The sequence below is a fragment of the Somniosus microcephalus genome, chromosome 2, assembly GCF_052327205.1.
Source record: "Somniosus microcephalus isolate GS21.2 chromosome 2, FLI_Smic_1.0, whole genome shotgun sequence".
Taxonomy (NCBI): Eukaryota; Metazoa; Chordata; class Chondrichthyes; order Squaliformes; family Somniosidae; genus Somniosus; species Somniosus microcephalus.
In genome coordinates, this window is record NC_140988.1 from 334,261,337 (window position 1) to 334,288,291 (window position 26,955).

Genomic DNA, 26,955 nt, shown 5'->3' on the forward strand with positions numbered 1-26,955 from the left:
TGCACAATGTTCAGTTCCATTCACAATTCCTCAGATAATGAAGCAACCTATGTCGAAGAGAGAGAGTCTAACCACTGCCCCATGACCTTTCAACAGCATTACCATCGCTGAATCCCCCATCAACATCCTGGGGGTCGCTATCCTGACTTGGAAATATTTTGCCGTTTCTTCTTCGCCGCTGGGTCAAAATCCTGGAACTCCCTCCCTAACAGCACTGTGGGAGTACCTTCGCCACAGGGACTGCAGCGGTTCAAGAAGGTGGCTCACCACCACCTTCTCAATGGAAATTAGGTATGGGCAAGAAATGCTGGTATTGCCAGTGACGCCCACATCCCAGGAATGAATAAATAACAAACCTACCCATTACAAATCTATGCTGGCTCTCTCTGATCAGCTGAAAATTTTCAAGGTGTTCATCACTCTATCCTTAATTGTAGACTCCAGTAATTTCCCTACACCAGGTGTTGGGCTAACTGGTCTAATTCCCTGGTTTCCTCTCATCTTTCTTAAATAGTGGAATGACGTGCAATTTCCAATCTAAAGGAATGGTTCTCGAATCGACAACTTTGGAAGAATATAGTTAGGGCCAATGTTCCCTCTTTTTTGGTGAGTGGCCCATTCACATGTAAAACTTTAATTGAAAAAGCTGTTCCCGGGCTGCATGGGAATGGGATGGAAAACCCTTTGGTCCTGGAGATTTGTCACTCTTTCAGACTAAAAGACTACGAAAAAAATCAAAAATGTGTTTAAAATGCATGTACGTAAACGCACAAAGTGTGGTGAATAAGGTTGGTGAGCGACAAGCACAATTAGCCGTGTGGCAGTAACGGAAATGTGGCTGGGCACTTAATATTCAAGGGTACAAGGTGATCAGAAAAGATAGGGAAGGTAAAAAGGGAGGTGGGGTGGCAGTGCTGATAAGGAAGACATTGTCGTGTTGGAAAGGGAGGATGTTCTTGAGGGGACAAGGACAGAATCCATTTGGTTAGAGTTGAGGAGCAAAAGGTATGATCACGCTATTGGGGTTATTCTATAGGCCTCCAAATAGTGAGAGGGAGGTAGCGGAGCAAATCTGCAGGGTAATCGCAGAGATATGCAAGAGCTATAAAGTGGTGGTATTGAGGGACTTTAATTACCCAAATATCGATTGGGATAATGCTAGGGTAAAGGGCAAGGAAGGTAGGAATTTCTGAAATGTGTTCAGGAGAATTTCCTTGACCGGTATGTTCTTGGCCCAACTAGGAAGGAGGCATTGCTGGGGAATGAGGTGAGCTAGGTCGACCAAGTGTCTGTGGGAGAGCACTTTGGTACGAGTGATCATCGTATCATCATAAGATATAGATTAGCAATGGAGAGGAGCAAGGAACGATCTACAGTGGAACTTCTAAACTGGAATAGGGCTAAGTTCAATGGGATGCGAAAGGATCTAGCCAGGGTAAAATGGAACCAAAGACTGACAGGTAAAACTGTAATGGAACAATGGGTGATGTTCCAAGTGCAGGCTGGGTACATTACAACAGGAGGGAAGGGTAAGGGAATCAAAGCAAGGGCTTCCTGGATGACGAGGGAGATAGAGAAGATGATGAAACAAAAAAAGAGGGTGTATAATGCATGTCAGGTGAATTCTTCAAGGGAGAACCGGACCAAATAGAGTAAGTTGAGGGGGGAAGTTGAGATGAAAATAAGATTGGCAAAGGGAGAATATGAGGGTAGAATGCGATTAACATAAAAAGCAACCCAAAAATCTTCTACCGGCATGTAAACAGTAAGCGGGTAGTAAGAGGCAGGGTGGGGCCTATTAACGACAAAGAAGGTGTTATATGTTTAAAGGCGCAGGGCAAGGCTAGAATACTCGATGAGTACTTTGTATTGTACTTGCTGTAATTTTCCAATCTTCCCTAGATGCGGGGGAGGTGTCTGAGGATTGGAAAGTGGCAAATGTGACCCCATTGTTCAAGAAAGGGTGTAAAGACAATCCTAGTAACTACAGGCCGGTCAGTTTAACATCAGTGGTGGGTAAAGTTTTAGAAACAATAATCAAGGAAAAAATTAACGGGCTCTTGGAGAGGTTTAAGCTAATTAAGGAGAGCCAGCACTGATTTTTAAAAGGCAGATCATGTTTGACTAATCTAATTGAATTCTTTGATGAAGTAACAGGGAGGATCGATGGAAGGGAATGCAATGGATGTTGTCTACATGGATTTTCGGAAGGCGTTTGACAAAGTACCACATAGAAGGCTGGTTAAAATTGAGGCTCATGGAATACGTGGGTCAGTGGCAGCTTGGATAAGGAATTGGCTTAAGGACAGAAAGCAGTGAGTTGTGGTAAATGGCTGTTTTTCAGATTGGAGGATGGTAGACAGGTGGTGTTCCTTAGGGACAGTGCTGGGGCCACTGCTTTTTTTGATATATATAAATGACCTGGATATTGCAATACAGAGTGGAATTTCTAAATTTGCTGATAACCCCAAACTTGGGGGGGTGGCAAACAGTGGTGATACCAATCAACCGCAACAGGACATAGAAAGGCTAGCAGAATGGGCAGACTAGTGGCAGATGGTATTTAACAGAGAAGTGTGAGGTGCTGCATTTTGGCAGAAGGAACAGGGAGAGGCAATATACACTTAATGGCACAGTTTTAAAGAGTGTGCAGGGACAGAGGGACCTGGGAGTTAATGTGCATAGGTCCCTGAAGGTGGCAGGACATACTGAGAGCGTGGCTAACAAAGCATATGGGATCTTGGGTTTCATAAATAGAGGTATTGAGTACAAAAATAGAGAAGTTATGCTGAACCTTTATAAAGCGCTGGTTAGGCCACAACTGGAGTATTGCGTCCAGTTCTGGTCAACACACTTTAGGAAGGATGTGAAGGCCCTTGAGAGGGTGCAGAGGCAATTTACCAGAATGGTTCCGGGGGTGGGGGATCTTAGCTACAAGGACATACTGGAGAAGCTGGATTTGTTTTCATTAGAGCAAAGGAGGTTGCGGGGTGATTTGATAGAGGTGTACACGATTATGACGGGTTTGGATAGGCTAGAAGGGGAAAGGCTGTTCCCACTAGTTGATGATGGTACAAGGACAAGGGGACACATTTAAGGTTTTGGGCAAGAGATACAGGGGGGATGTGAGGAAAAAGTTTTTTATGCAGCGAGTGGTGAGGACCTGGGACTCGCTGTTGTCGGAAGTGGTGGAAGCGGAGACACTCTATTTTCAAGGGGAGACTGGATAGGCACTTGAGGAAATAAACTTGCAGAGCTACGGGGATAGAGCGGGGCAATGAGACTGACTGGATTGCTCTAAAGAGAGCTGGCACGGACTCGATGGGCCAAATTGCCTCCTGTGCCGTTATGACTCTATGGCCGCTATTTTTCCCCTCGTTGTGGCTTGGGGGCGGGACAGCTGCCTTCCGGGTTCCAATCCCGCCCTGTGGTCTTGCCGACCAATTAAGAGAAAGCCGGTGTTAGTTGATGACGCGCCATCTGCCGGTTTTCTTAACGGGCCATGCACAATTTTTTTTTGACAGCTGATTTTTCAGTGTTTGACAGCATTGAGGTGCTGCAAACACTGACGATCACTGTACAAAGGTGAGCCCTTGCCCTGAGCCCCTCCAGTGACTCCCACCTTAGGCTAGAACAGATGGCAGCTGCTGGTGAGGTTACAGAAGCGATCTGCCACTGGTAAGAGAGGTTATCCCAATGAGGTGGGACTACACACACGATCTAAAACTTGTCACCTACAGAAAAGTCTAAATACATTAAAAATGATTTTCACAACATTTTCTTACCTCTGAAACTCACCAGAGCACCATTGGATCCTTCACACCACTTCTGCAGCTGTCATCAATGCACAAACATTAATGTAGACCCATAGCACGCCACACTTGCCTGGCGTGGTGTCCGGACATCAGGAAGCTCGCAATAGACCTGTCAAAATTGCAAAAAGCTTCTTAACTGCCTGTTGTTAACCTGTTAACAAGCAGTTAAGTGCCTATAATCCGCTTCCCGCTGCTAGGTGTTGGGTCCATGCGCAAATCGAGGATCTGACACCTGGGAAGATTGTTTGTGTAGTGTATGTACTTTGCAGAAGGAACTATATTCTGCAGCCCCTGTATACTGCAGTACCAGTAGTGACCACCCCTGTATATAAGCCTGTGTAGTAACTTTGCATAGTTAGTTCCAGTTTGTCTCCACTCAGTAAAGACCTGTTGTAACCCACTCCTGCAGTCCGTGTCTCAATTACACACGGACATAATAGTTTGGAGGCGGCTTGACGGCAAGTTTCTGACCCGCTGTCAATCTTTGTGATTTTGCTGGATGACCCGCCCCCTGCGCGCCGGCAAAATTCCGGCTTATGTCTCTTTCATGCCATTTTCTTCATTCCCGTTATTTTGATTGCGTTACTTTTGGTGAGTCCCTGTCCCTCATTCAATATTAGTTTCCTTGGGATGTCCGGCATGCTATCCTCTAACTCTACTGTAAATACTGATGTAAAGTAATTATTCGACATGTCCACCATTTCCTTATTTTCATTTATAATATCACCGTTATCAGTTTTCAACGGGCCCACATTGCTCCTGAGCACCCTCTTTTTCCTAATATAATTGTAAAAAAAAAGTGTAACATAGAAACAGAAGATAGGAGCTGGAGTAGGCCATTCGGCCCTTCGAGCCTGTTCCGGCATTTAATGAGATCATGGCTGATCATCCAAATTCAGTACCCTGTCCCTGCTTTCTCCCCATATCCCTTGATCCCTTTAGCCTTGAGAAATATATCTAACTCCTTGAATATATTTAATGAATTGGCCTCAACTGCCTTCTGTGGTAGAGAATTCCACAGGTTCACCACTTTCTTGGTGAAGAAATTCCTCCTCATCTCTGTCCTAAATGGCTTACCCCTTATCCTTAGACTGTGACCCCTGGTTCTGGACTCCCCCACCATCGGGAACATCCTTCCTGCATCTAGTCTGTCCAGTCCTGTTAGAATTTTATAAGTTTCAATGAGATCCCCTTTCATTCTTCTAAACTCCAGCGAATATAAGCCCAATCGACCGAATCTCTCCTCATATATGTCATTCCTGCCATCCCAGGTATCAGTCTGGTGAATCTTAGCTGCACTCTCTCCATTTCAAGAACATCCTTCCTCGGATAAGGCGACCAAAACTGCACACAATACTCAAGGTGTGGTCTCACCAAGGCCCTGTACAACTGCAGCAAGACATCCTTGCTCTTGTACTCTAATCCTCTCGCTATGAAGGCCAACATACCATTTGCCTTGTTAACCGCCTGCTGCACTTGCATGCTTACCTTCAGCGACTGGTGCACAGGGACATCCAAGTCTCGTTGCACTTCCCCTTTTCCCAATCTATTGCCGTTCAGATAATCTATTTTCCTGTTTTTGCCACCGAAGTGGATAACCTTGCATTTATCCACATTATACTGTGATACGCTTATCAATTACTCCATAAAAGGCGATGAATTAGGAAAGTAATGAAGAGGTTTTTATTAACTAAAGAACAGAGCATGCCTCTCGTGGCCAACTGGTTCCAAGAAGGAAGTGGGCTGCCGAAACACCCACCTTTATACCTGGTCATGTGGGCGGAGCCAGCTGAGGCATGCATTGGTACACAGCGCCAACCAGAATATGCAATAACGATAACAGTAGGATACAATAACAGTGATTTACCACATTCACCCCTTGTTTAAAATTTAGTCCGGCGGGGTGAAGTGTACTACAAGTTCGTGTAGGTAAGTCTATCAGGAGGCCTTGTATGACGTCCTGATCGTCGTGGCGGCGGCGGTGGTGCAGTATCCAACGTCGAATCTGGTGTCTGGGTGGTCAACGAAGGGTCCTGGGGCTCCGGCATGCCGTCTACAGGGGTTGGGTTGGGAGAAGTGGTGGGGGATAACGGTGGTAATTCAGGGGCACCCGAGGGTGCGGGGTCTCGTATGGAGACCGTGTCCTCCCGCCCGTCTGGGTACGCCACGTAGGCATACTGGGGGTTGGCGTGTAGGAGGTTCACCCTCTCGACCAGGGGGTCCGTTTTATGGGTCCTCACGTGCCTCCGCAGTAGGACGGGCCCAGGAGAAGTCAGCCATGTCGGTAGCGAGGTTCCCGATGTGGACTTCCTGGGGAAAACGAACATTTGCTCATGAGGGGTGGCATTCGTGGCAGTACAAAGCAGTGACCGGATGGAGTGGAGCGCCGCAGGGAGGACCTCCTGCCAGCGAGAGGTCGGAAGGCCCTTAGATTTTAAGGCTAATAGGACGGCCTTCCAAACCGTCGCGTTCTCTCTTTCCACCTGGCCGTTCCCCCGGGGGTTGTAGCTGGTGGTCCTGCTCGTAGCAATACCTCTCGCGAGCAGGTACTGACGAAGTTCGTCGCTCATGAAAGATGAGCCCCTGTCGCTATGTATATAGCTAGGGAACCCGAACAGGGCGAAGAGGTCATTCAGACATTTGATGACCGTGGTACTGGTCATGTCTGGGCAAGGGATGGCGAACGGGAAACGGGAGTACTCATCAATTATGTTGAGGAAGTACACGTTGCGGTCAGAGGAGGGGAGGGGCCCTTTAAAATCGACGCTCAGGCGCTCGAAGGGGCGAGTGGCCTTGATCAGGCTTGCTCTGTTTGGCCTATAAAAATGCGGTTTGCACTCGGCACAGATTTGGCAGTTCCTGGTCATGGTCCTGACCTCCTCGATGGAGTAGGGCAGGTTATGGGATTTGATGAAATGGAAGAACCTGGTGACCCCCGGGTGGCAGAGGTCACTGTGGAGGGACTGCAGTCTATTAACCTGCGCGTTGGCGCATGTACCACGTGATAGGGCATCTGGGGGCTCATTGAGTTTCCCGGGCCGGTACAAGATATCGTAATTGTAGGTGGAGAGTTCAATTCTCCACCTCAAGATCTTGTCGTTCTTGATTTTGCCCCTCTGATTATTGAACATAAAAGCAACTGAACGCTGGTCAGTGAGAAGGGTAAACCGTTTTCCGGCCAGGTAATGCCTCCAGTGACACACCGCTTCCACAATAGCCTGGGCCTCCTTTTCGACAGAGGAGTGTCGAATCTCGGGGCCCTGGAGGATCCTTGAGAAAAAAGCCACGGGTCTCCCCGCCTGGTTAAGGGTCGCAGCTAGGGCGAAGTCGGATGCATCGCTCTCCACTTGGAAGGGGATGGACTCATCCACTGCGTGCATTGTGGCCTTCGCAATATCGCTCTTGATAAGAGTGAAGGCTGCACACGCCTCTGGTGTCAGGGGGAAGGAGGTGGATTTGATGAGGGGTCTGGCTTTGTCCGCATAGTGGGGCACCCACTGAGCATAGTAAGAGGAAAAACCCCAGGCATCTCTTCAGTGCTTTTTGGCAGTGGGGGAGGGGGAGCTCCATAAGGGGGCGCATTCTGTCAGGGTCGGGCCCGATGACGCCGTTCTCCACTACGCAGCCGAGAATGGCAAGGCGTTTGGTGCGAAACATACATTTCTCCTTATTGTACGTTAGGTTCAGCCGCTGGGCCGTACGGAGGAATTTTTCTAGATTAACGTCATGGTCCTGCTGGTCGTGGCCGCAGATGGTGATGTTATCCAGGTAGGGGAAGGTGGCCTGCAGCGCGTTCTGGTCAACCATCCGGTCCATCTCCCTTTGGAAGACCGAAACCCCGTTGGTGACGCCGAAGGGAACCCTAAGGAAGTGGTAGAGGCGGCCGTTCGCCTCGAAGGCAGTATACTGGCGGTCCTCATGGCGGATGGGGAGTTGGTGGTATGCTGACTTAAGGTCAATGGTGGAGAATACTCTGTATTGCGCAATCTGATTGACCATATCAGATATGCGAGGAAGGGGGTATGCGTCCAGCTGAGTGTACTGGTTTATGGTTTGGCTGTAGTCAATGACCAGGCGGCGTTTATCGGTGGTTTTAACGACTACAACCTGGGCTCGCCAGGGGCTGGTGCGCCCTTCGATAATAATGCCCTCCTTCAGGAGCCGCTCCACCTCAGAGCTAATAAAAGCTCTGTCCCCGGCGCTGTACCGCCTGCTCTTGGTAGCGATGGGTTTACAGTCGCGGGTGAGGTTAGCGAACAAGGGAGGGGGGGGGCTTTGAGTGTGGAAAGGCTGCAAGTGGTGTGCGGCGGGCGATTTAAAAGGTGTTGGTTGCAGACTGAGTGGGGGGAGGGGTCCACCGTATGCTAATGTGACACTTTTAAGGTGGCACTGAAAATCCAACCCTAGCAGCACGGCAGCGCAAAGACGGGGCAGGACAAGAAGTTTAAAATTTTTATATTCTGTGCCCCTAACCGAAAGGGTCACCACACAGTAGCCGCCGACGTCCATTGAATGGGACTTAGACGCCATAGAAATCCAATAGCGCGTTGGCAGGACCGTGAGGGAGTGGCTACGTACCGTGTCGGGGTGAATAAAACTCTGTGCTCCCGCTGTCAAATGGGCAAGTGGTGGCGCGGCCGTTTACCGTGATGTCCATCATGGACCTGGACAGATGATGAGGCAGGGCTTGATCCAGCGTAACGGAGGCCAGTGTATGGCTTAGTGAGTCGATATGGTCGTCCGACGAGACGGTGGTCGAGTCCGGAGACAAAATGGCGGTTGAGTGCGGCGGACAAAATGGCGGCGGCCATGATTCAGGTCCCCACGCGGCCGGAGGTGCACAAAATGGCGGATAAGATGGCTGCCCCCACGGTTCGCACGCGGCGCTGCTGGCGTTCGCGGGTTTCCCCCCGCAGGCATTGGCGTAATGGCCTTTCTTCCCGCAGCCCGAGCAGGTAGCGGTCTTAGCCGGGCAGCGCGCTCTAGGGTGTTTTAACTGGCCACAGAAATAGCATTTTTGGGCCTGGTTACGGGGCATCGCTGCAGTTGGTACCGGGGGCGGTGGTCCCGGTTGATTTCGGGACATCGCTGCAGCAGTTGGTACCGGGGGCGGCGGTCCCATGTCCCAAGGTTGCGATGGCCATGGCGCGGCGCCGTTACGTGAGTATGCTTCGAGGTTTCGGTGGGCCGCATCTAACGAGAGCGCAAGGGCTACGGCCGTCTTCAGGTCGAGCTCCTTGCTTTTGAGCAGTCTCTGCTGGGAGTAGTCGGACTGGAGGCCCCTAACGAAGGCATCACAGGTAAGTACCTCCGCGTGCCCCGCAACCGTTACCTCCTTACAGTCGCAGTCCCTGCAGAGTGTCTGTAACGCCCGTAAAAATGCCTCTACCGATTCCCCCGGTTGCTGCCTGCGGGATCCCAAGAGGTGTTTGGCGTAAATCGTGTTCACTGTTCGCGTGTATTGCCCTTTTAGTAGTTCGAGGGCCGCCGTGTATGTAGTAGCGTCCCGGATGAGTGTATATACTTGAGGGCTCACCTGGGCGGTCAAAACTTTTAGTTTGTTCTCCGATGTCACGGCGGAGGCTTCTAGGAAGGATGCAAAGCAGCTCAGCCAGTGTTCGAAGTTGGTCGATGAACCCGCTGCTTGAGGGTCGAGGTCCAGGCATGCTGGTCTGAGGGCTCGCAGCAACGCCTGCTGTTGTTGCTGTTCAGGTGTCGACATTTTACTTTTAGTTAATAAAATTGATCCGCTTATCAATTACTCCATAAAAGGCGATGAATTAGGAAAGTAATGAAGAGGTTTTTATTAACTAAAGAACAGAGCATGCCTCTCGTGGCCAACTGGTTCCAAGAAGGAAGTGGGTTGCCGAAACACCCACCTTTATACCTGGTCATGTGGGCGGAGCCAGCTGAGGCATGCATTGGTACACAGCGCCAACCAGAGGTAACTATGCAATAATGATAACAGTAGGATACAATAACAGTGGTTTACCACATACTGCATCTGCCCAATCACCCAACCTGTCCAAATCATGCTGGAGTTTGTCGTCTGGAAACTTGGGGATATTACATCTGATCCCTGCGGTACCCCACTAGTCACTGCCTGCCACTCGGAAAAAGACCCGTTTATTCCAACTCTTTGCTTCCTGTCTGCCAACCAGTTCTCTATCCAAGACAGTACCTTACCCCCAATCCCATGTGCTTTAACTTTGCACGCTAGTCTCTTATGCAGCACTTTATTGAAAGCCTTCTGAAAGTCCAAATACACCACATCCACTGGTTCTCCCTTGCCTATTCTACCAGTTACATCCTCAAAAAATTCCAGTAGATTAGTCAAGCATGATTTACCTTTTGTAAATCCATGTTGACTTTGTACGATCCTGTCACTGTTTTCCAAGTGCTCTGCTACTACATCTTTTATAATAGACTCTAGCATTTTCCCCACTACCGATGTCAGGCTTACCCATTTATTCTCTACCACCTTTTTTCAATAGTGGGGTTACATTAGCCACCCTCCAATCCATGGGAACTGTTCCAGAGTCTTTAGAATTTTGGAAGATGACCAGCAATGCATCTACTATTTCTAGGGCCACTTCTTAAGCACCCTAGGATGTAGATTATCAGGCCCTGGGGATTTATCGGCCTTCAATCCTGTCCATTTCCCTACAAATACTGATTTCATTCAGTTCCTCCCTCTCATTGAGACCCTATGTTCCCAGACATCTCTGAGTTTATTTGTGTCCTCCTTTGTTAAGACAGAACCAAAGTATATATTTAATTGGTCTGCCATGCCTTTACTCCCCATTATAAATTCCCCTGCTTCTGACTGCAAGGGACCTACGCTTGACTTTACCAATGTTTTTCTCTTCACAAAGCTAGAAGCTTTTACAGTCAGTTTTTATGTTCCCTGAAAGCTTACACTCATACTCTATTTCCCCACTCTTAATTAATCCCTTTGTCTTCCTTTGCTGAATCCTAAACTGCTCCCAATCCTCAGGTTTGCTGCTTTTTCTGGCCACTTTATATGTCCTCTCCTTGGATCTTATGCTATCCCTAATTTCTCTTGTTAGCCAATGTTGAGTCACCTTTTTTGTTTTATTTTTATGCCAAACAGGGATGAACAAAGTCTGTAGTTCATCCATGCAATCTTTAAATGTTTGCCATTGCCTATCCACCATCAACCCTTTAAGTAACATTCCCCAATCCATCCTAGCCAACTCGCGCCTCATACTATCGTAGTTTCCTTTATTTAAATTCAGGACCCTAGTCTCTGAGTCAACTACTTCACTCTCCATCTTAATGTAGAATTCTACATATTATGATCGCTCCTCCCCAAGGGGCCTCGCACAACAAGTTTGCTAATTAATCCTTTCTCATTACATAATACCCAGTCTAAGATGGCCTGTTCTCCAGTTGGTTCCTCAACATATTGGTCCAGGAAACCATCCTGTATACACTCTAGGAATTCCTCTTCCACAGTATTGTTACTAATTTGGTTAGCCCAATCTATATGTAGATTAAAGTCACCCATGATAACTGCAGTGCCCTTGTTGCACGCGTCTCTAATTTCCTGTTTAATGCCATCCCCAACCTCCGCATTACTGTTTGGGGGTCTGTATACAACTCCCAATAACGTTTTCTACCCCATGGTATTTCTCAGCTCTACCCATACAGATTCCACATCAGAGCTAATATCCTTCCTTACGAATGTGTTAATCTCCTCTTTAACCAGCAATGCAACCCCACTGCCTTTTCCTTTTTGCCTGTCCTTCCTGAATATTGAATAACACTGGATGTTGAATTCCCAGCCTTGGTCACCCTGGAGCCATGTCTCTGTAATCCCAATTATATCATATCCGTTTACATCTATTTACGCAGCTAATTCTTCCACCTTATTACGAATGCTCCTCGTATTAAGACACAGAGCCTTCAGGCTTGGTTTTTTTTAACACTTAGATCTTTTAGAATTATTGTTTACTGTGGCCATGTTTGATTTACACCCTTGATTTCTCTGACTTCCACTTTTCCTTTTCTCCTTCCTGTCTTTTGCTTCTATCCTTGCTTCCCTTTCCTCTGTCTCCCTGCACAGGTTCCCAACCCCCTGCCATTTTAGTTTAAACCCTTCCCAACAGCACTAGCAAACACTCCCCCTAGGATATCGGTCCCGGTCCTGCCCAGGTGCAAACCATCCAGTTTGTACTGGTCCCACCTCCCCCAGAACCGGTTCCAATGTCCCAGGAATTTGAATCCCCCCCCCCCTTGCACCATTCTTCTAGCCACGTATTCATCTGAAATATCCTTCTATTTCTACTCTGACTAGCACGTGGCACTGGTAGCAATCCTGAGATTACTACCTTTGAGGTCCTATTTTTTAATTTACCTCCTAACTCCCTATATTCAGCTTTTAGGACCTTATGTTTTTTACCTATATGCACCACGACAACTGGCTGTTCACCCTCCCCCTCCAGTGTGCCCTGCAGCCGCCTCGAGACATCCTTGACCCTTGCACCAGGGAGGCAACATACCATCCTGGAGTCTCGTTTGCGGCTGCAGAAACGTCTATCTATTCCCCTCACAATAGAATCCCCTATCACTATAGCTCTCCTGCTCTTTTTCCTCCCGTCCTGTGCAGCAGGACCACCCATGGTGCCAGGAAGTTGGCTGCTGCAGCATTCCCCCGATAAGCCATCTCCATCAACAATATCCAAAGTGGTATATCTGTTTGAGAGGGGGATGGCCACAGGGGACCCCTGCACTACCTGCCTGTGCCTACTACTCTGCCTGGCGGTCACCCGTTGCCTTCCTGCCTGTGCAGCCTTTACCTGTGGTGTGACCAACTCACTAAACGTGCTATCCACGATGTCCTCAGCATTGCGAATGCTCCAGTATGTATCCATTCGCAGCTCCAGCGCCGCAATGCGGTCTGCCAGTAGCTGCAGCTGGATACACTGCCCGCACACATGGTCGTCAGGGACTCGGAAGTGTCCCTGATTTCCCACATAGTGCAGGAGGAGCATGCCACGGGGCCGAGCTGTGCTGTCATGACTTACCCTTTAATTCAAATTAAATTAAATCAATACCGTCAATTACACTAGAATTAAATTATATACTCAAGGGCCCTTGTTTATTAGCACTCCCCGCTACACAACAGAGACCTTACAAACTATAACCACAAAAATTAAGACCGTCTAAACTTTACAAACTATTAACCGTAACTGTAAAATTATAGAGTAGTATAAATACTCACCTGGCCGTACTCGCCCCATCAGCTGCTTCCTCTTGCCTGCGTCGCTTTTTGAATTGTGACGTGGCTCTAGAACGCCGCCGCCGGTCTGAGATTGGTAAGCCTCTGAAAAAAGCCCGCGAAACTGAGTATAAGTACTCACCGGTTTCTCCCGACAGTGGGACTCTGAAAAAAGATTCTGATATCCCTTGCAAGTTTCTTTTCATGCTCCCTTTTTGTAGCTCTTACTGTTTGGTCACCTTATGTTGTTCTTTGTGTCTCTCCCAGTCGCCAGCATCTGTGCTATTTTTTTCATTTTTGTATGCTTTTCCTTCCAGTTTTTTGTTGTCCCATACCTCGTTAGTTGTCCATCGCTTTTTTTTTTGGCAAGTAGAGCTCTTGCCCCTTGAGGGAATAAACTGGTTCTGTATCAGATTAAATTCTTTTTTGAACATCTCCCATTAATCTGCTGTCGATTTACCCATTACCAGATTTGCCCAGTTTACTGTGGACAGTCTCGCTTTCATCCTGTTGAAGTCAGCCTTACCCAATTCTAGAATCTTGGCTGTTTCGTGTTTCTCCCTTTCAAACACTACGTTGAACTCATTCATATCATGATCACTATTAGTTAAATGTTCACACAATCAACATGGAAATGATTTAACTAGTAACACCACCAGAAATCTAAAGTTGTTTATTCTCTTCAAGCTATGATATTTAATCAATTCTTCACATTCTATTTCAAATGCTTGCATATTGCTTTTCTTCAAACTCGCTCTGAAATGTATTAATACAAAAATAAAAACCCTACCATCCAATGCCAACGTGTAATAAAAATTCACTCAAGTAACGCAGTACCAATCAGATATTTTAAACCATTATCCTTAAAAAAAAACTTAGTCTGCATGCAGTTCCTGCCAACATCTTCCATTATAAATTCCCGTGTCCACATTTTAATAGAAACGGTTTACGTCAAACTGTAATTACACCCTTTGCTTCCAACTCCCACTTACCCCATGACTGATGGGGGTGCTGGGTGGTGGGGGTGGGGGGCGGGGAGAGAGAGGAGGGGGTGTGTTTACACCATAAGGTAACGTAGGCAGTTTTCATTATAAATGTGGACATAGAAATTTATAATGGAATTACACAAGCAAGGGCAGAATGTATGATTTTATCATCGGGACTGAATTATGTCTAGGTGCCCTGGTCTAATTTTCTCCAACCTCTGACCCTCTTCATCTGAAGACTACGCTGGTATTGACACCCTATGTGCAGTGAAATGCGAGGTTGACTTTTTAACTTAGAAGAAAAGCAGGTCAGAGAGGTCTGTTTTCATACAAAATCCCAATGTGAGCAGACCCTGTTAAGAAAGAAAGAAGGAACTAGTTCATTTTTCACTGTACCTTGAATGGGATGGCGATGGGATGAATCAGGTGAAGTTAGTAAATCACTACTTTGTCTAAAAGCTATCTATCACCAGATTAGTTTCAAAGCAAATTTGTTGATTTATGATCTCAATTTCATGGTCAAGAATATGAATGATTGTACTGGGCACTAATAGAATCAATGTTTGAGCCTTTTAATATTTCTAAACATCCCAGCCTTATTAAGAAGGTAGTCAATTATGATATCTGCTGAGCTGTTCAACTGCATATGACTTCTTCAGGAGCAATCATGTTCCTCATTAATACATAACCATATCGCCACAGCAGTCCATCTGGGACAGTGTTTAGTCACACTCAGTTTTCCTTAATCAGTGATCTGGTGGATGTTCTCAAAAGTGATGTTCTTTGAAGATGCATTCCTCCATACAAAGGACAAAGGGATTAATTAAGAGGGGGAAAACAAATTATGAGAGTAAGCTTGCAGAGAGCATAAAAACTAACTGTAAAAGCTTCTATAGATATGCGAAGAGAAAAAGATTGGTGAAGTCAAGCGTAGGTCCCTTGCAGTCAGAATCAGGGGAATTTATAATGGGGAACAAAGACATGGAAGACCAATTAAATACATACTTTGGTTCTGTCTTCACAAAGGAGGACACAAATAAACTCAGAGATGTCTGGGAACATAGGGTCTCAATGAGAGGGAGGAACTGAATGAAATCAGTATTTGTAGGGAAATTGACCGGATTGAAGGCCGATAAATCCCCAGGGCTTGATAATCTACATCCTAGGATACTTAAGGAAGTGGCCCTAGAAATAGTAGATGCATTGCTGGTCATCTTCCAAAATTCTATAGACTCTGGAACAGTTCCCATGGATTGGAGGGTAGCTAATGTAACCCCACTATTTAAAAAAGGTGGTAGAGAAAAAACAGGGAATTATAGACTGGTAAGCCTGACATCGGTAGTGGGGAAAATGCTAGAGTCCATTATTTAAAAGATGTAACAGCACAGCACTTGGAAAACAGTGACAGGATTGGACAAAGTCAACATGGATTTACAAAAGGTAAATCATGCTTGACTAATCTACTGGAATTTTTTGAGGATGTAACTGGTAGAATAGGCAAGGGAGAACCAGTGGATGTGGTGTATTTGGACTTTCAGAAGGCTTTCAATAAAGTGCTGCATAAGAGACTAGCGTGCAAAGTTAAAGCACATGGGATTGGGGGTAAGGTACTGACTTGGATAGAAAACTGGTTGGCAGACAGGAAGCCAAGAGTTGGAATAAAGGGTCTTTTTCCGAGTGGAAGGCAGTGACTAGTGGGGTACCGCAGGGATCGGTATTCACATTATATATTAATGATCTAGATGAGGGAACTAGATGTAATATCTCCAATTTTGCAGACGACACAAAGCTGGGTGGGCGTGTGTGCTGTAAGGAGGATGCAGAGAAACTCCAGTACGATTTGGACAGGTTGGGCGACTTGGCAGATGCAGTATAATGTGGATAAATGCGAGGTTATCCACTTTGGTGGCAAAAACAGGAAGGCAGATTATTATCTGAACGGCAATAGATTGGGAAAAGGGGAAGTGCAATGAGACCTGGGTGTCCTTGTGCACCAGTCGCTGAAGGTAAGCATGCAGGTACAGCAGATGGTTAAGAAGGCAAATGGTATGCTGGCCTTCATTGCGAGAGGATTCGAGTACAGAGGAGCAAGAATGTCTTGATGCAGTTGTACAGGGCCTTGGTGAGACCACACCTTGAGTATTGTGTGCAGTTTTGGTCACCTTCTCTGAGGAAGGATATTCTTGCCATGGAGGGAGTGCAGCGAAGATTCACCAGACTGATACTTGGGATGGCAGGAATGATGTATGAAGAGAGATTGGGTCGATTAGGCTTATATTCGCTAGAGTTTAGAAGAATGAGAGGGGATCTCATTGAAACTTATAAAATTCTAACAGGACTAGACAGACTAGATGCAGGAAGGCTGTCCTGATGGTGGGGGAGTCCAGAACCAGGGGTCACAGTCTATGGATAAGGGGTAAGCCATTTAGGACTGAGATGAGGAGGAATTTCTTCACCCAGAGAGTGGTGAACCTGTGGAATTCTCTACCACAGAAGACAATTGAGGCCAATTCATTAAATATATTCAAGGAGTTAGATATATTTCTTTAAGGCTAAGGGGATCAAGGGATATGGGGAGAAAGCAGGGACAGGGTACTGAATTTAGATGAACAGCCATGATCGCATTGAATGGCGGAGCAGGCTCGAAGAGCCAAATGGCCTACTCCTGCTCCTATCTTCTGTGTTTATATAGAATAGTTAACCCCCTATTTAAAAGGTGAGCAGACATCAAATCACTGAAGAATTGGACGATGGGCAGACACAAGGTGATTGGTACTGAGAATATCTGAATTACCCACTATTATGACCAGCTGTCTTCAGCTCCTATGACCTAAAGTGGGCAAACTGAGTGGATGATGTGCTGGACTGTTAGAAGTTTCATGTTGTACAAAGCCTATTATCGATAATGAGTATTGAAGTCCTTTTGACAGATGACAGAGAAATTTTACAATTTATATAAATGACTTAGATGAAGGGACCGAAGGTATGGTTGCTAAATTTGCTGATGAGACAAAGATAGGAAAGTAAATTGTGAAGAGGACATGAGGTTACAAAGTGATATAGATAGGTTAAGTGAGTGGGCAAAGATCTGGCAAATGGAGTATAATGTGGGAAAATGTGAAATTGTCCATTTTGGCAGGAAGAATAAAAAAGAAGTATATTATCTAAATGGTGAGAGATTGCAGAGCTCTGAGATGCAGAGGGATCTGGGTGTCCTAGTGCATGAATCGCAAAAGGTTAGTATGCAGGTACAGCAAGTAATTAGGAAAGCTAATAAAATGTTATCGTTTATTGCGAGGGGAATTGAATACAAAAGTAGGGAGGTTATGCTTCAGTTGTACAGGGCATTGGTGAGACCACATCTGGGAGTACTGTGTACAGTATTGGTCTCCTTATTTAAGGAAGGATGTAAATGTGTTGGAAGCAGTTCAGACTAATACCTGGAATGAGCTAGTTGTCTTATGAGAAAGGTTGGACAGGCTAGGCTTGTATCTGCTGGAGTTTAGAAGAGTAAGAGGTGACTTGATTGAAACATAAGATCCTAAGGGGTCGTGACAGGGTGGATGTGGGGAGGATGTTTTCCTCTTGTGGGAGAATCTAGAACTAGGGGTCACTTTAAAAATAAGGGGTGGCCCATTTAAGACAGAGATGAGAAATTTTTTCTCCGAGGGTCGAGAGTCTTTGGAACTCTCTTCCTCAGAGGGCGGTGGAAGCAGAGTCTTTGAATATTTTTAAGGCAGAGGTAGATAGATTCTTGATAAGCAAGGGGGTGAAAGGCTATCGGGGGTAGGTGAGAATGTGGAGTAATCAGATCAGCCATGATCTTATTGAATGACGGAGCAGGCTCGAGGGGCCGAGTGGCCTACTCCTCCTAATTCGTATGTTCGTAACCTATTTCTTGCCTGTTAAGTCACCCAAACCTGCGGGGTTCAAGATGGCTTACTCCATGGCACAGTAGACACCTAACAGAGAGACATAACTGGGCTGCTAGTCTTTTACTGGAGCAGCACCAGAAGCTTTTGGTTCAGGTAGGCCTGCTTATGAGAGGATCATTAAACACAATGCTGCTACAGCTCAAACTTCTGTATTTATCCAGCAGCAAAGCTTCACATGTTGCATGTCATGCCTGTGCAACACTCCCCCGCATACAATTGTTACTTGAACTCAATTAAGCCTGTTTATATTTCTGTATACAGTTCTTTCCTGAACCAGGATTGCTGGAACATGCATTTGATGTCGCAACCTACCCCCCCACCACAAATGCACTAAAATTTATAAACTATATAATCGTGCCTGGGCAAACAGAAGAAACCTAGGTTACATTTAATGTATTTGGTCCAGCTTATTTGATTGTCTGTACAAACCCCACCCACTGTAACTGGAGTACACTATATCTGAACTACCTGCTGATTTACTTGCACATTTATTTATCATTTAACTTGGTACAGTTGGTAGTTGGTAGTACTCTTAACCGTTAACTCAAAAGGTTGTCAGGGTCTGCGACAGGACTTGAGCTAATAATAGGCTGATACTCGGCTACAGTCTTGAGGGAGTGCTGCATTGTCAATTCTGCTGTTTTTCGGGTGAGGTGTTAATTTGACTCTTCCACATGGTTCAAAAGAACAGTCAAATTTCATGGTAGAATTTTAGAAAAACATACTGCAGTCAAAGTGTCAGCATGGTTTTAGGAAAGGGAAATCATGTTTAACAAATTTGCTGGAGTTCTTTGAGGATGTAACAAGCAGGGTGGACCAGGGTGAGCCAGTGGATGTGGTGTATTTGGATTTCCAGAAGGCTTTCGATAAGGTGCCACATAAAAGGTTACTGCATAAGATAAGAGCTCACGGAGTTGTGCATGGATAGAGAATTGGCTAACTAACAGAAAGCACAGAGTCGGGATAAATGGGTAATTTTCTGGTTGGCAAACGGTAACTAGTGGGGTGCCACAGGGATCGGTGCTGGGGCCCCAACTATTTACAATCTACATTAATGACTTGGATGAAGGGATCGAGTGTAATGTAGCCAAGTTTGCAGATGATACAAAAAGCAAGTTGGGCAGAGGACTCAAAGAATCTGCAAAGGGATATAGACAGGCTAGGTGAGTGGGCAAATATTTGGCAGATGGAGGGAAAAATAAAAAAGCAAACTATTATTTAAATGGAGAGAGATTACAAAATGCTAGTTCAGAGGGACCTGGGGGTCCTTGTGCATGAAGCACAAACAGCATGCAGGTGCAGCAAGTAATCAAAAAGGCAAATGGAATGTTGACCTTTATTTCAAGGGGGTTGGAGTATAAAAGCAGGGAAGTCCTGCTACAACTGCACAGGGTATTGGTGAGACCACACCTTGAGTACTGCGTACAGTTTTGGTCTCCTTATTTAAGGAAGGATATACTTGCATTGGAGGCAGTTCAGAGACGATTCACTAGGTTAATTCCAGAGATGAGGGGTTTGACTTATGAGGAAAGGTTGAGCAGGCTGGGCCTATACTCGTTGGAATTTAGAAGAATGAGAGGTGATCTTATCGAAATATATAAGATACTGAGGAGACTCGACAGGGTAGATGCAGAGAGGATGTTTCCCCTCATGGGGAAATCTAGAACTTGGGGGCACAGTCTCAGAATAAAGGGTCACCCTTTTAGAACTGAGATGAGGAGGGACTTCTTCTCTGAGGGTCGTAACATAACATAAGAACATAAGAAGTAGGAGCAGGAGTAGGCCATACGGCCCCTCGGGCCTGCCCCGCCACTCAATAGGATCATGGCTGATCCGAACCCAGACTCACGTCCACTTCCCTGCCCGCTCCCCATAACCCTTAATTCCCTTATCAGCTAGGAAACTGTCTATCTCAGTTTTAAATTTATTTAATGTCGCAGCTTCCACAGCTCTCAGGTAGCAAATTCCATAGATTTACAACCCTCTGAGTGAAGAAGTTTCTCATCTCAGTTTTGAAACTTTTGTAAATTTGTGGAATTCTCTGCCCCAGAGAGCTGTGGAGGCTGGGTCATTAAATACATTTAAAGTGGAGATAGACAAATTTTTGCAAGATAAGTGAGTGAAGGGTTATGGGGAGCGGGCTGGGAAGTGGCTTTGAGCCCAAGATCAGCGATGATCTTATGGGAATGGTGGAGCAGGCTCGAGGGGCCAAGTGGCCTATTCCTGCTCCTATTTCTTATGTTATGTTCTAATTCAAAGAGCACTGAGTTTTTCTGGGGTCCTAGTCAGAATTCTTCCTTCAGCCAGCACCACCAAGATAATTTAAATAGTCATTCAATTTATTGGTATTTCTACTGCGTATGCACAGAAGTACAATAATGGTTGTCCCATTTGCGTACATATCGGTGACTGTACTTTCAAATAATCAGTGTATTTGAAGTGCTTGAGAGACTTAATAAGGTTCTACATAAATGTAAATGGCATCATACTCATCTGATCACAATGTTAACTATTTACTTGCCATTATTGAATCCTTAATTGTGTGTATTCTACTTATTAGATTTGTTAACTTGCTTCAGTACTATTTAGACAAGGAAATAATGGACTCAAAATTAGCTCTCAAAACACATTCATGAACAAAGTTTAGAGTTCCATGCTGGGTTGATGTATGTGAACTCTGGTCCTAGAAGTGGCAAGATATGATTCTGAATTTATCTCGACATAAAATTCTTTGCTTTTATCTGTTTCAGATCTACAACCTGTAACCTACTCAGAGCCAGCATTTTGGTGTTCAATAGCATACTATGAGTTAAACCAGAGAGTTGGTGAAACTTTTCATGCATCTCAGCCTTCATTAACTGTGGATGGATTTACAGACCCATCAAACTCAGAAAGATTCTGTCTGGGTTTGCTGTCCAATGTCAACAGAAACGCAACAGTTGAGATGACGAGACGGCACATTGGTAAGTGAATGTGTATGTATGTGTGATTGGTAAGTGAATGTGTATGTATGTGTGATAGGTATGTGTGTGTGTTAGTTGTGTGTGTGTATTATGTTTACCTAACTTTACATAATGGGCCTGCTGTGTTCTGGAAAATTCAGCTCACAATTAAAGACCAAAACTGAACCAAAAACAATAGAAACCTCTTCCAAGAAAGAGAAGAACAGTAACTCTGAACCATAAAAACAGTAATAGGAGAAAGCTGGTGCTGTTGTTTAGTTGTAAAGCAAAAGGTGACAACATTGGCAACCTTCTTCACTGAGCATGATTGTCTTTCCCCCCCCCCCCCCTCACCCCCAAGCAGGGGTTAGCTCACATTCATCCTCAATGAGTAGCATTAAACCAACCAAGCATACTGCCCACTCTCCTCCCTTCTTTCCTTTTCTGACTTCCTCGTTCCTCACCTCCATTCTCTTTTACTCTTAATTTTTCTCTTAAACAATGCATCAATGACCTTTTGGGTCAGCAACTGGACATACATGGTTAAAGAAAGAAAGAAATAACTTGCATTTATATAGCTCCTTTCTTGACCTCAGGACGTCCCAAAGCACTTTACAGTAATGTAAGAAATGTGGCGGCCAACTTGTGGACAGGAAGATCCCACAAACAACAATGTGATGAGGACCAGATCATGTTGGTTGAGGGTAAATATTGGCTAGGACACTGGGGAGAATGCCCTTGCTCCTCTTCAAAATAGTGCTATGGGATCTTTAACGTCCACCTGAGAGGGCAGAGGGGGCCTCGGTTTAACGTCTCACCCGAAAGGCGGCACCTCCAACAGCACAGTGCTCCCTCAGTACTACACTGGAGAGTCAGCCTAGATTTTGTGCTCAACTCCCTGGATTGGGACTTGAATCCACAACCTTGTGACTCAGAGGTGAGCGTGCTACCATTGAGCCACTTCTGATTACGCAGGTTAGAATATTGAAGCTGTCCCTGTGATGCATGTTAGTATGTAATTAAAACGCCAATTCACATTAGTGCAAACTTTTATACATAATCCAATAATGACACCAAAACCTTTCTCACTGTTTCTAATGGACAAAACATTACAAAATAGGCTCCCTGCTTTGTTGCACGCATGCTTTGTTTCTTGTTCCACTGTGCACTGCTATTATTTATTAGATTAAAGTCCATATGCCATTTCTGAGTTCATTTTCTTAACTGATCTAAATGCTCTCTGTACAATTTGTAGTTTTTCCCCCCTAAAATACTGACTTGCTAATGGCAAAATATTCCTCATGTTACTTATGTTTTTTCCTTTTAGGGAGAGGAGTGAGGTTGTATTACATTGGTGGGGAAGTTTTTGCAGAGTGCCTGAGTGACAGTGCCATCTTTGTTCAGAGTCCAAATTGTAATCAAAGATACAGCTGGCATCCTGCAACAGTGTGCAAAATTCCACCTGGTAAGAAAGGTTTAATAAGTGCCTAGACAAGATAAACTCTTGTTTATAGTTGAAGGAAACTGATCAGTAAAACAAACACATTTTACAGCTCATGTATTTGAAAGTAAACCGTTTGCCTATATTCTGCTTTTGAATACTTTGTTATTGCTCTTGACACCTAAACCTTAAAATCCAACCATGGAGCAGTGCTGAGATATGTTTTCTACTTCACTGGGCCAACCAAACTATAGATAAGCTCAGTGCAAATCCAGTGGCATAGCAAAAAAAACTGACCCAACTCTTCATTCTGTGCTGATAGGGAATAAATACAACTTGCATTTGTAGCTCTCCTGTAAAACATCAGGTGTCACTGAGCATGAAATTGAGTTTATGTGGGAGAGGAAGGAGACAAGGTGGCACGGCAGAGTGACTCAGGAGGATAATGGCTGTAGAATTTGCTGCAGATGTTGGGGCAGAAGACAAGCGGTAAGTCAGTCACAGGAATGGAGAGTGTGGGCATAGATGTTATGGTTGAAGATTTCCAAAATAATGTAGAAAAAGGCCATAGGGGATTTGAAAATAAGGAGTTTGAAGTTGATTTGCAAGGGGTGTGTGTGTGTGTGTGTGTGTGTGTGTGTGTGTGTGTGTGTGTGTGTGTGTGTGTGTGTGTGTGTGTGTGTGTGTGTGTGTGTGTGTGTGTGTGTGTGTGTGTGTGTGTGTGTGTGTGTGTGTGTGTGTGTGTGTGTGTGTGTGTGTGTGTGATATTCATGATGGAAATGAGGTTAGAGATCAGATGGGGAAGAATTTGTACCTACAGGGCCTGTGTTTGGGGATCCTGCAATCTTAAAGGTGGGAATGGTAGTGGAACGTGAGGTGTTTAAATGAGAAGATGCTGTTGATAAGCTAAGATGAACCCTAGAAACGAGCACCCAATTCAAGCAGGGGAGGTGGTGGAATGTGTAGCTGAGCAGCATGGTGTCGATAATGCGTAAAGCCAGGTTTTGGTTAAGCACTGAATGTATACACTGTCCTGTAGTATGAGATTGAAAATAGAAAGGGTCTTGTTTGTGAGAGAGCATAAATATTGCCGCGCAGCTCGGACCTCGCTTTAGAGGTGGTGGGACATATGGCGAGAGTGAGATGGGGAGGAGGGTGGCAAAATTGATGCAAAGGAGAAAGGGTTATGTGCTAGGAAAGGGGGTGTTGAAGCTGCTGGTGGAGAGCTAGCAGCATGTGCTGTGATAGGCACAGTATAGGAGGTCAGGTTGGAGCAAAAGGAGGTATAAAGAACTTTCATTTATATACTGCATTATCATATCCTTGGGATTACTCCATGTTCAGTGAGTCACTGTTTGATGTTTAGTCCTTGTAGACAAATGTGTCAGCAATTTGCGCACAGCCAGCACCCACAAACAGCAAATGAGATAAAGGGCCAATTAATGTTTTTCATGTTAGTTGAGGGAGGAATGTTGACCATGAGTGCTTTGGTCTTTGTGCTGTATTTCAATTAGTGTGCCATGGGATTTTTTTTAAATAGCAGTTCCTGGTTTAAGATCTCCTCCAAAAGACGCCACCTCTGACAATTAAGCACTCTCTCAGTACAGCTCTGTAGTGTCAGCATAGATTCTGTGCTGGAGGCAGTTTGAACTCCTAGTCTTAAGAGAGTACTACCAACTGAGCCAAGTTGGTGCCAGCAGGAAAGGAGTTTGATGGGAATTGGAAAGAGAATGAGGTAGGGCACTCAGTGGGACATGGTTGTGAGTTGGAGAGGGAAGAGGTGTATAGAAACATAGGAGCAGGAGTAGGCCATTCGAGCCTGCTCCGCCATTGAATATGATCATGGCTGATCCTCTATCTCAATACCATATTCCCGCTTGGGGAGACAGGAGATGGAGTGGGAGTAAGGCAGGACAGGGGCGACAAGGAGGTGGAGGAACTTGGGCCCTGAGTGCTGTTCACCGAACATGGAAATACTAGATTAACAACACATTTGGAGATTATTTTAGTTCAGATATGCTAAATTTGTTTGTGATTGCTCTGGGGGAGTTGGAGAAGAGAGACTGCAGACTGCCCTAGTCCGAGTAGAAGGCTAACATGTCATTGATGGAAGACCAAATTTAAAATACAGGTACTGTACCTTTAGCAAATACAGGATGCTTGAGTGAAGGAGGATGGGACTGGAGCCTAGGGTAGTGAGACCAAGCCAAAATTACTTTGCTATATTGAGGTTTGATGTATAGCAAAGATTACACCATAAATGGAAGAAGAATGCAACCTTCAGGAAAGAGGTGATGTTGTTTAGTGACAAAAAATTCTTCTGGATTTTCTAAGAATAAATTCTTCTTGTTTATGTATTCTACAGGCTGTAGTACTCCTGTAAGGATAAAGTTGAGCACTTGAAATCAACATAACTTTGGGATAAACTGGTTCACAATGTCACCTTCATTATAAATTGATGCTTCATTGTGTGGTGAAACATGGAAGATAGGAGTAGGCCATTCGGCCCCGTGAGCCTGCTCCGCCATTCAATGAGATCATGGCTGATCATCCAAATTCAGTGCCCTGTCCCTGCTTTCTCCCCATATCCCTTGATCCCTTTAGCCGTAAGAAATATATCTAACTCCTTCTTGAATATATTTAATGAATTGGCCTCAACTGCCTTCTGTGGTAGAGAATTCCACAGGTTCACCACTCTCTGGGTGAAGAAATTCCTCCTCATCTCTCCTAAATGGCTTACCCCTTATCTTGTGACCCCTGGTTCTGGACTCCCCCGCCATCGGGAACATCCTTCCTGCATCTAGTCTGTCTAGTCCTGTTAGAATTTTATAAGTTTCAATGAGATCCCCTCTCATTCTTCTAAACTCCAGCGAGTATAAGCCCAATCGACCCAATCTCTCCTCATACGTCATTCCTGCCATCCCAGGTATCAGTCTGGTGAATCTTTGCTGCACTCCTTCCATGGCAAGAACATCCTTCCTCAGAAAAGGCAACCAAAACTGCACACAATACTCAAGGTGTGGTCTCACCAAAGCCCTGTACAACTGCAGCAAGACATCCTTGTTCCTGTACTCAAAGCCTCTCACTACAAAGGCCAACATACCATTTGCCTTCTTAACCGCCTGCTGCACCTGCGTGCTTACCTTCAGCGACTGGTACACAAGAACACCCAGGTCTCGTTGCACTTCCCAATCTATTGCCGTTCAGATAATCTGCCTTCCTGTTTTTGCCACCAAAGTGGATAACCTCGCATTTATCCACATTGGGCAGATGCAGTATAATCACCCAACCTGTCCAAATCATACTGGAGTTTCTCTGCATCCTCCTCACAGCACACACACCCACCCAGCTTTGTGTCGTCTGCAAACTTGGAGATATTACATCTAGTTCCCTCGTCTAGATCATTAATATATGTTGTGAGTAGCTGGGGTCCTAGGACCGATCCCTGCGGTACCCCACTAGTCACTGCCTGCCACTCGGAAAAAGACCCATTTATTCCAACTCTTTGATTCCTGTCTGCCAACCAGTTCTCTATCCAAGTCAGTACCTTGCCCCCAATCCCATGTGCCTTAACTTTACAGGCTAATCTCTTATGCGGGACCTTATCGAAAGCCTTCTGTAAGTCCAAATACACCATATCCACTGGTTCTCCCTTATCTATTCTACCAGTTACATCCTCAAACAATTCCAGTAGATTAGTCAAGCACGATTTACCTTTTGTAAATCCATGTTGACTTTGTCCGATCCTGTCACTGTTTTCCAAGTGCTGTGCTATTACATCTTTTCTAATGGACTCTAGCATTTTCCCCACTACCGATGTCAGGCTTACCGGTCTATAATTCCCTGTTTTCTCTCTACCACCTTTTTTGAATAGTGGGGTTACATTAGCTACCCTCCAATCCATGGGAACTGTTCCAGAGTCTATAAAATTTTGGAAGATGACCAGCAATGCATCTACTATTTCTAGGGCCACTTCCTTAAGTATCCTAGGATGTAGATTATCAGGCCCTGGGGATTTATCAGCCTTCAATCCCGTCAATTTCCCTAACACTATTTCCCATTGGTATACTTAGCTTGTTACATGTGAGGTACTGCCTCACTCACACTTTCCTGATTACATTTTCATACACAGCAAGGCAGCGGTGACCCTCTATTTAATTTTATACTTTATGACTGTGACTATTGGTGATTTATTTTACTGTAGGTTGAGGGTTGTCGTAGTTTAGTCCAGTCCTGTCCATGTATACTTCCAGCAGGACACCATCAGGTGGAACAAGACTAAGCGCAGATTCATTTTCATGTATTTTGTCTATTCTATTCCCCCACCACCCCCCCCCCCCCCAAAAAACATCTAAGGATCCTGGGCTAATTGTGCAGTGACAGGAATCAGACCTGAGACTTACATTACTTAGAACTGTAGGGAGAGGGAGGCAAGATTTTGCTGGTTTATACCAAATTTAGTTCATTATGGGTATAAACTGGTATGCAAATTGTAGTATAATGCCATTAAATCAATGGCTGAATCCATTGATAGAGCTATTTAGCCCTTAATAAATGAGAGCAACATATTTTCACTAATCCAAAATGTATAT

At 45.2% G+C, this 26,955-nt stretch overlaps 1 protein-coding gene across 2 annotated transcripts in view; it reads left to right on the plus strand.

Moving 5' to 3' along the window:
* Positions 1-26,955, plus strand: part of smad2 (SMAD family member 2) — a 133,081-nt gene that overhangs the window by 95,362 nt on the left and 10,764 nt on the right. For both annotated transcript variants that reach the window (XM_085975165.1, XM_085975174.1), the window contains 2 exons: positions 20,731-20,943; positions 22,250-22,387. In XM_085975165.1, the coding sequence (XP_085831291.1) occupies positions 20,731-20,943; positions 22,250-22,387 (351 nt within the window). The remainder of the gene's footprint in view (positions 1-20,730; positions 20,944-22,249; positions 22,388-26,955) is intronic.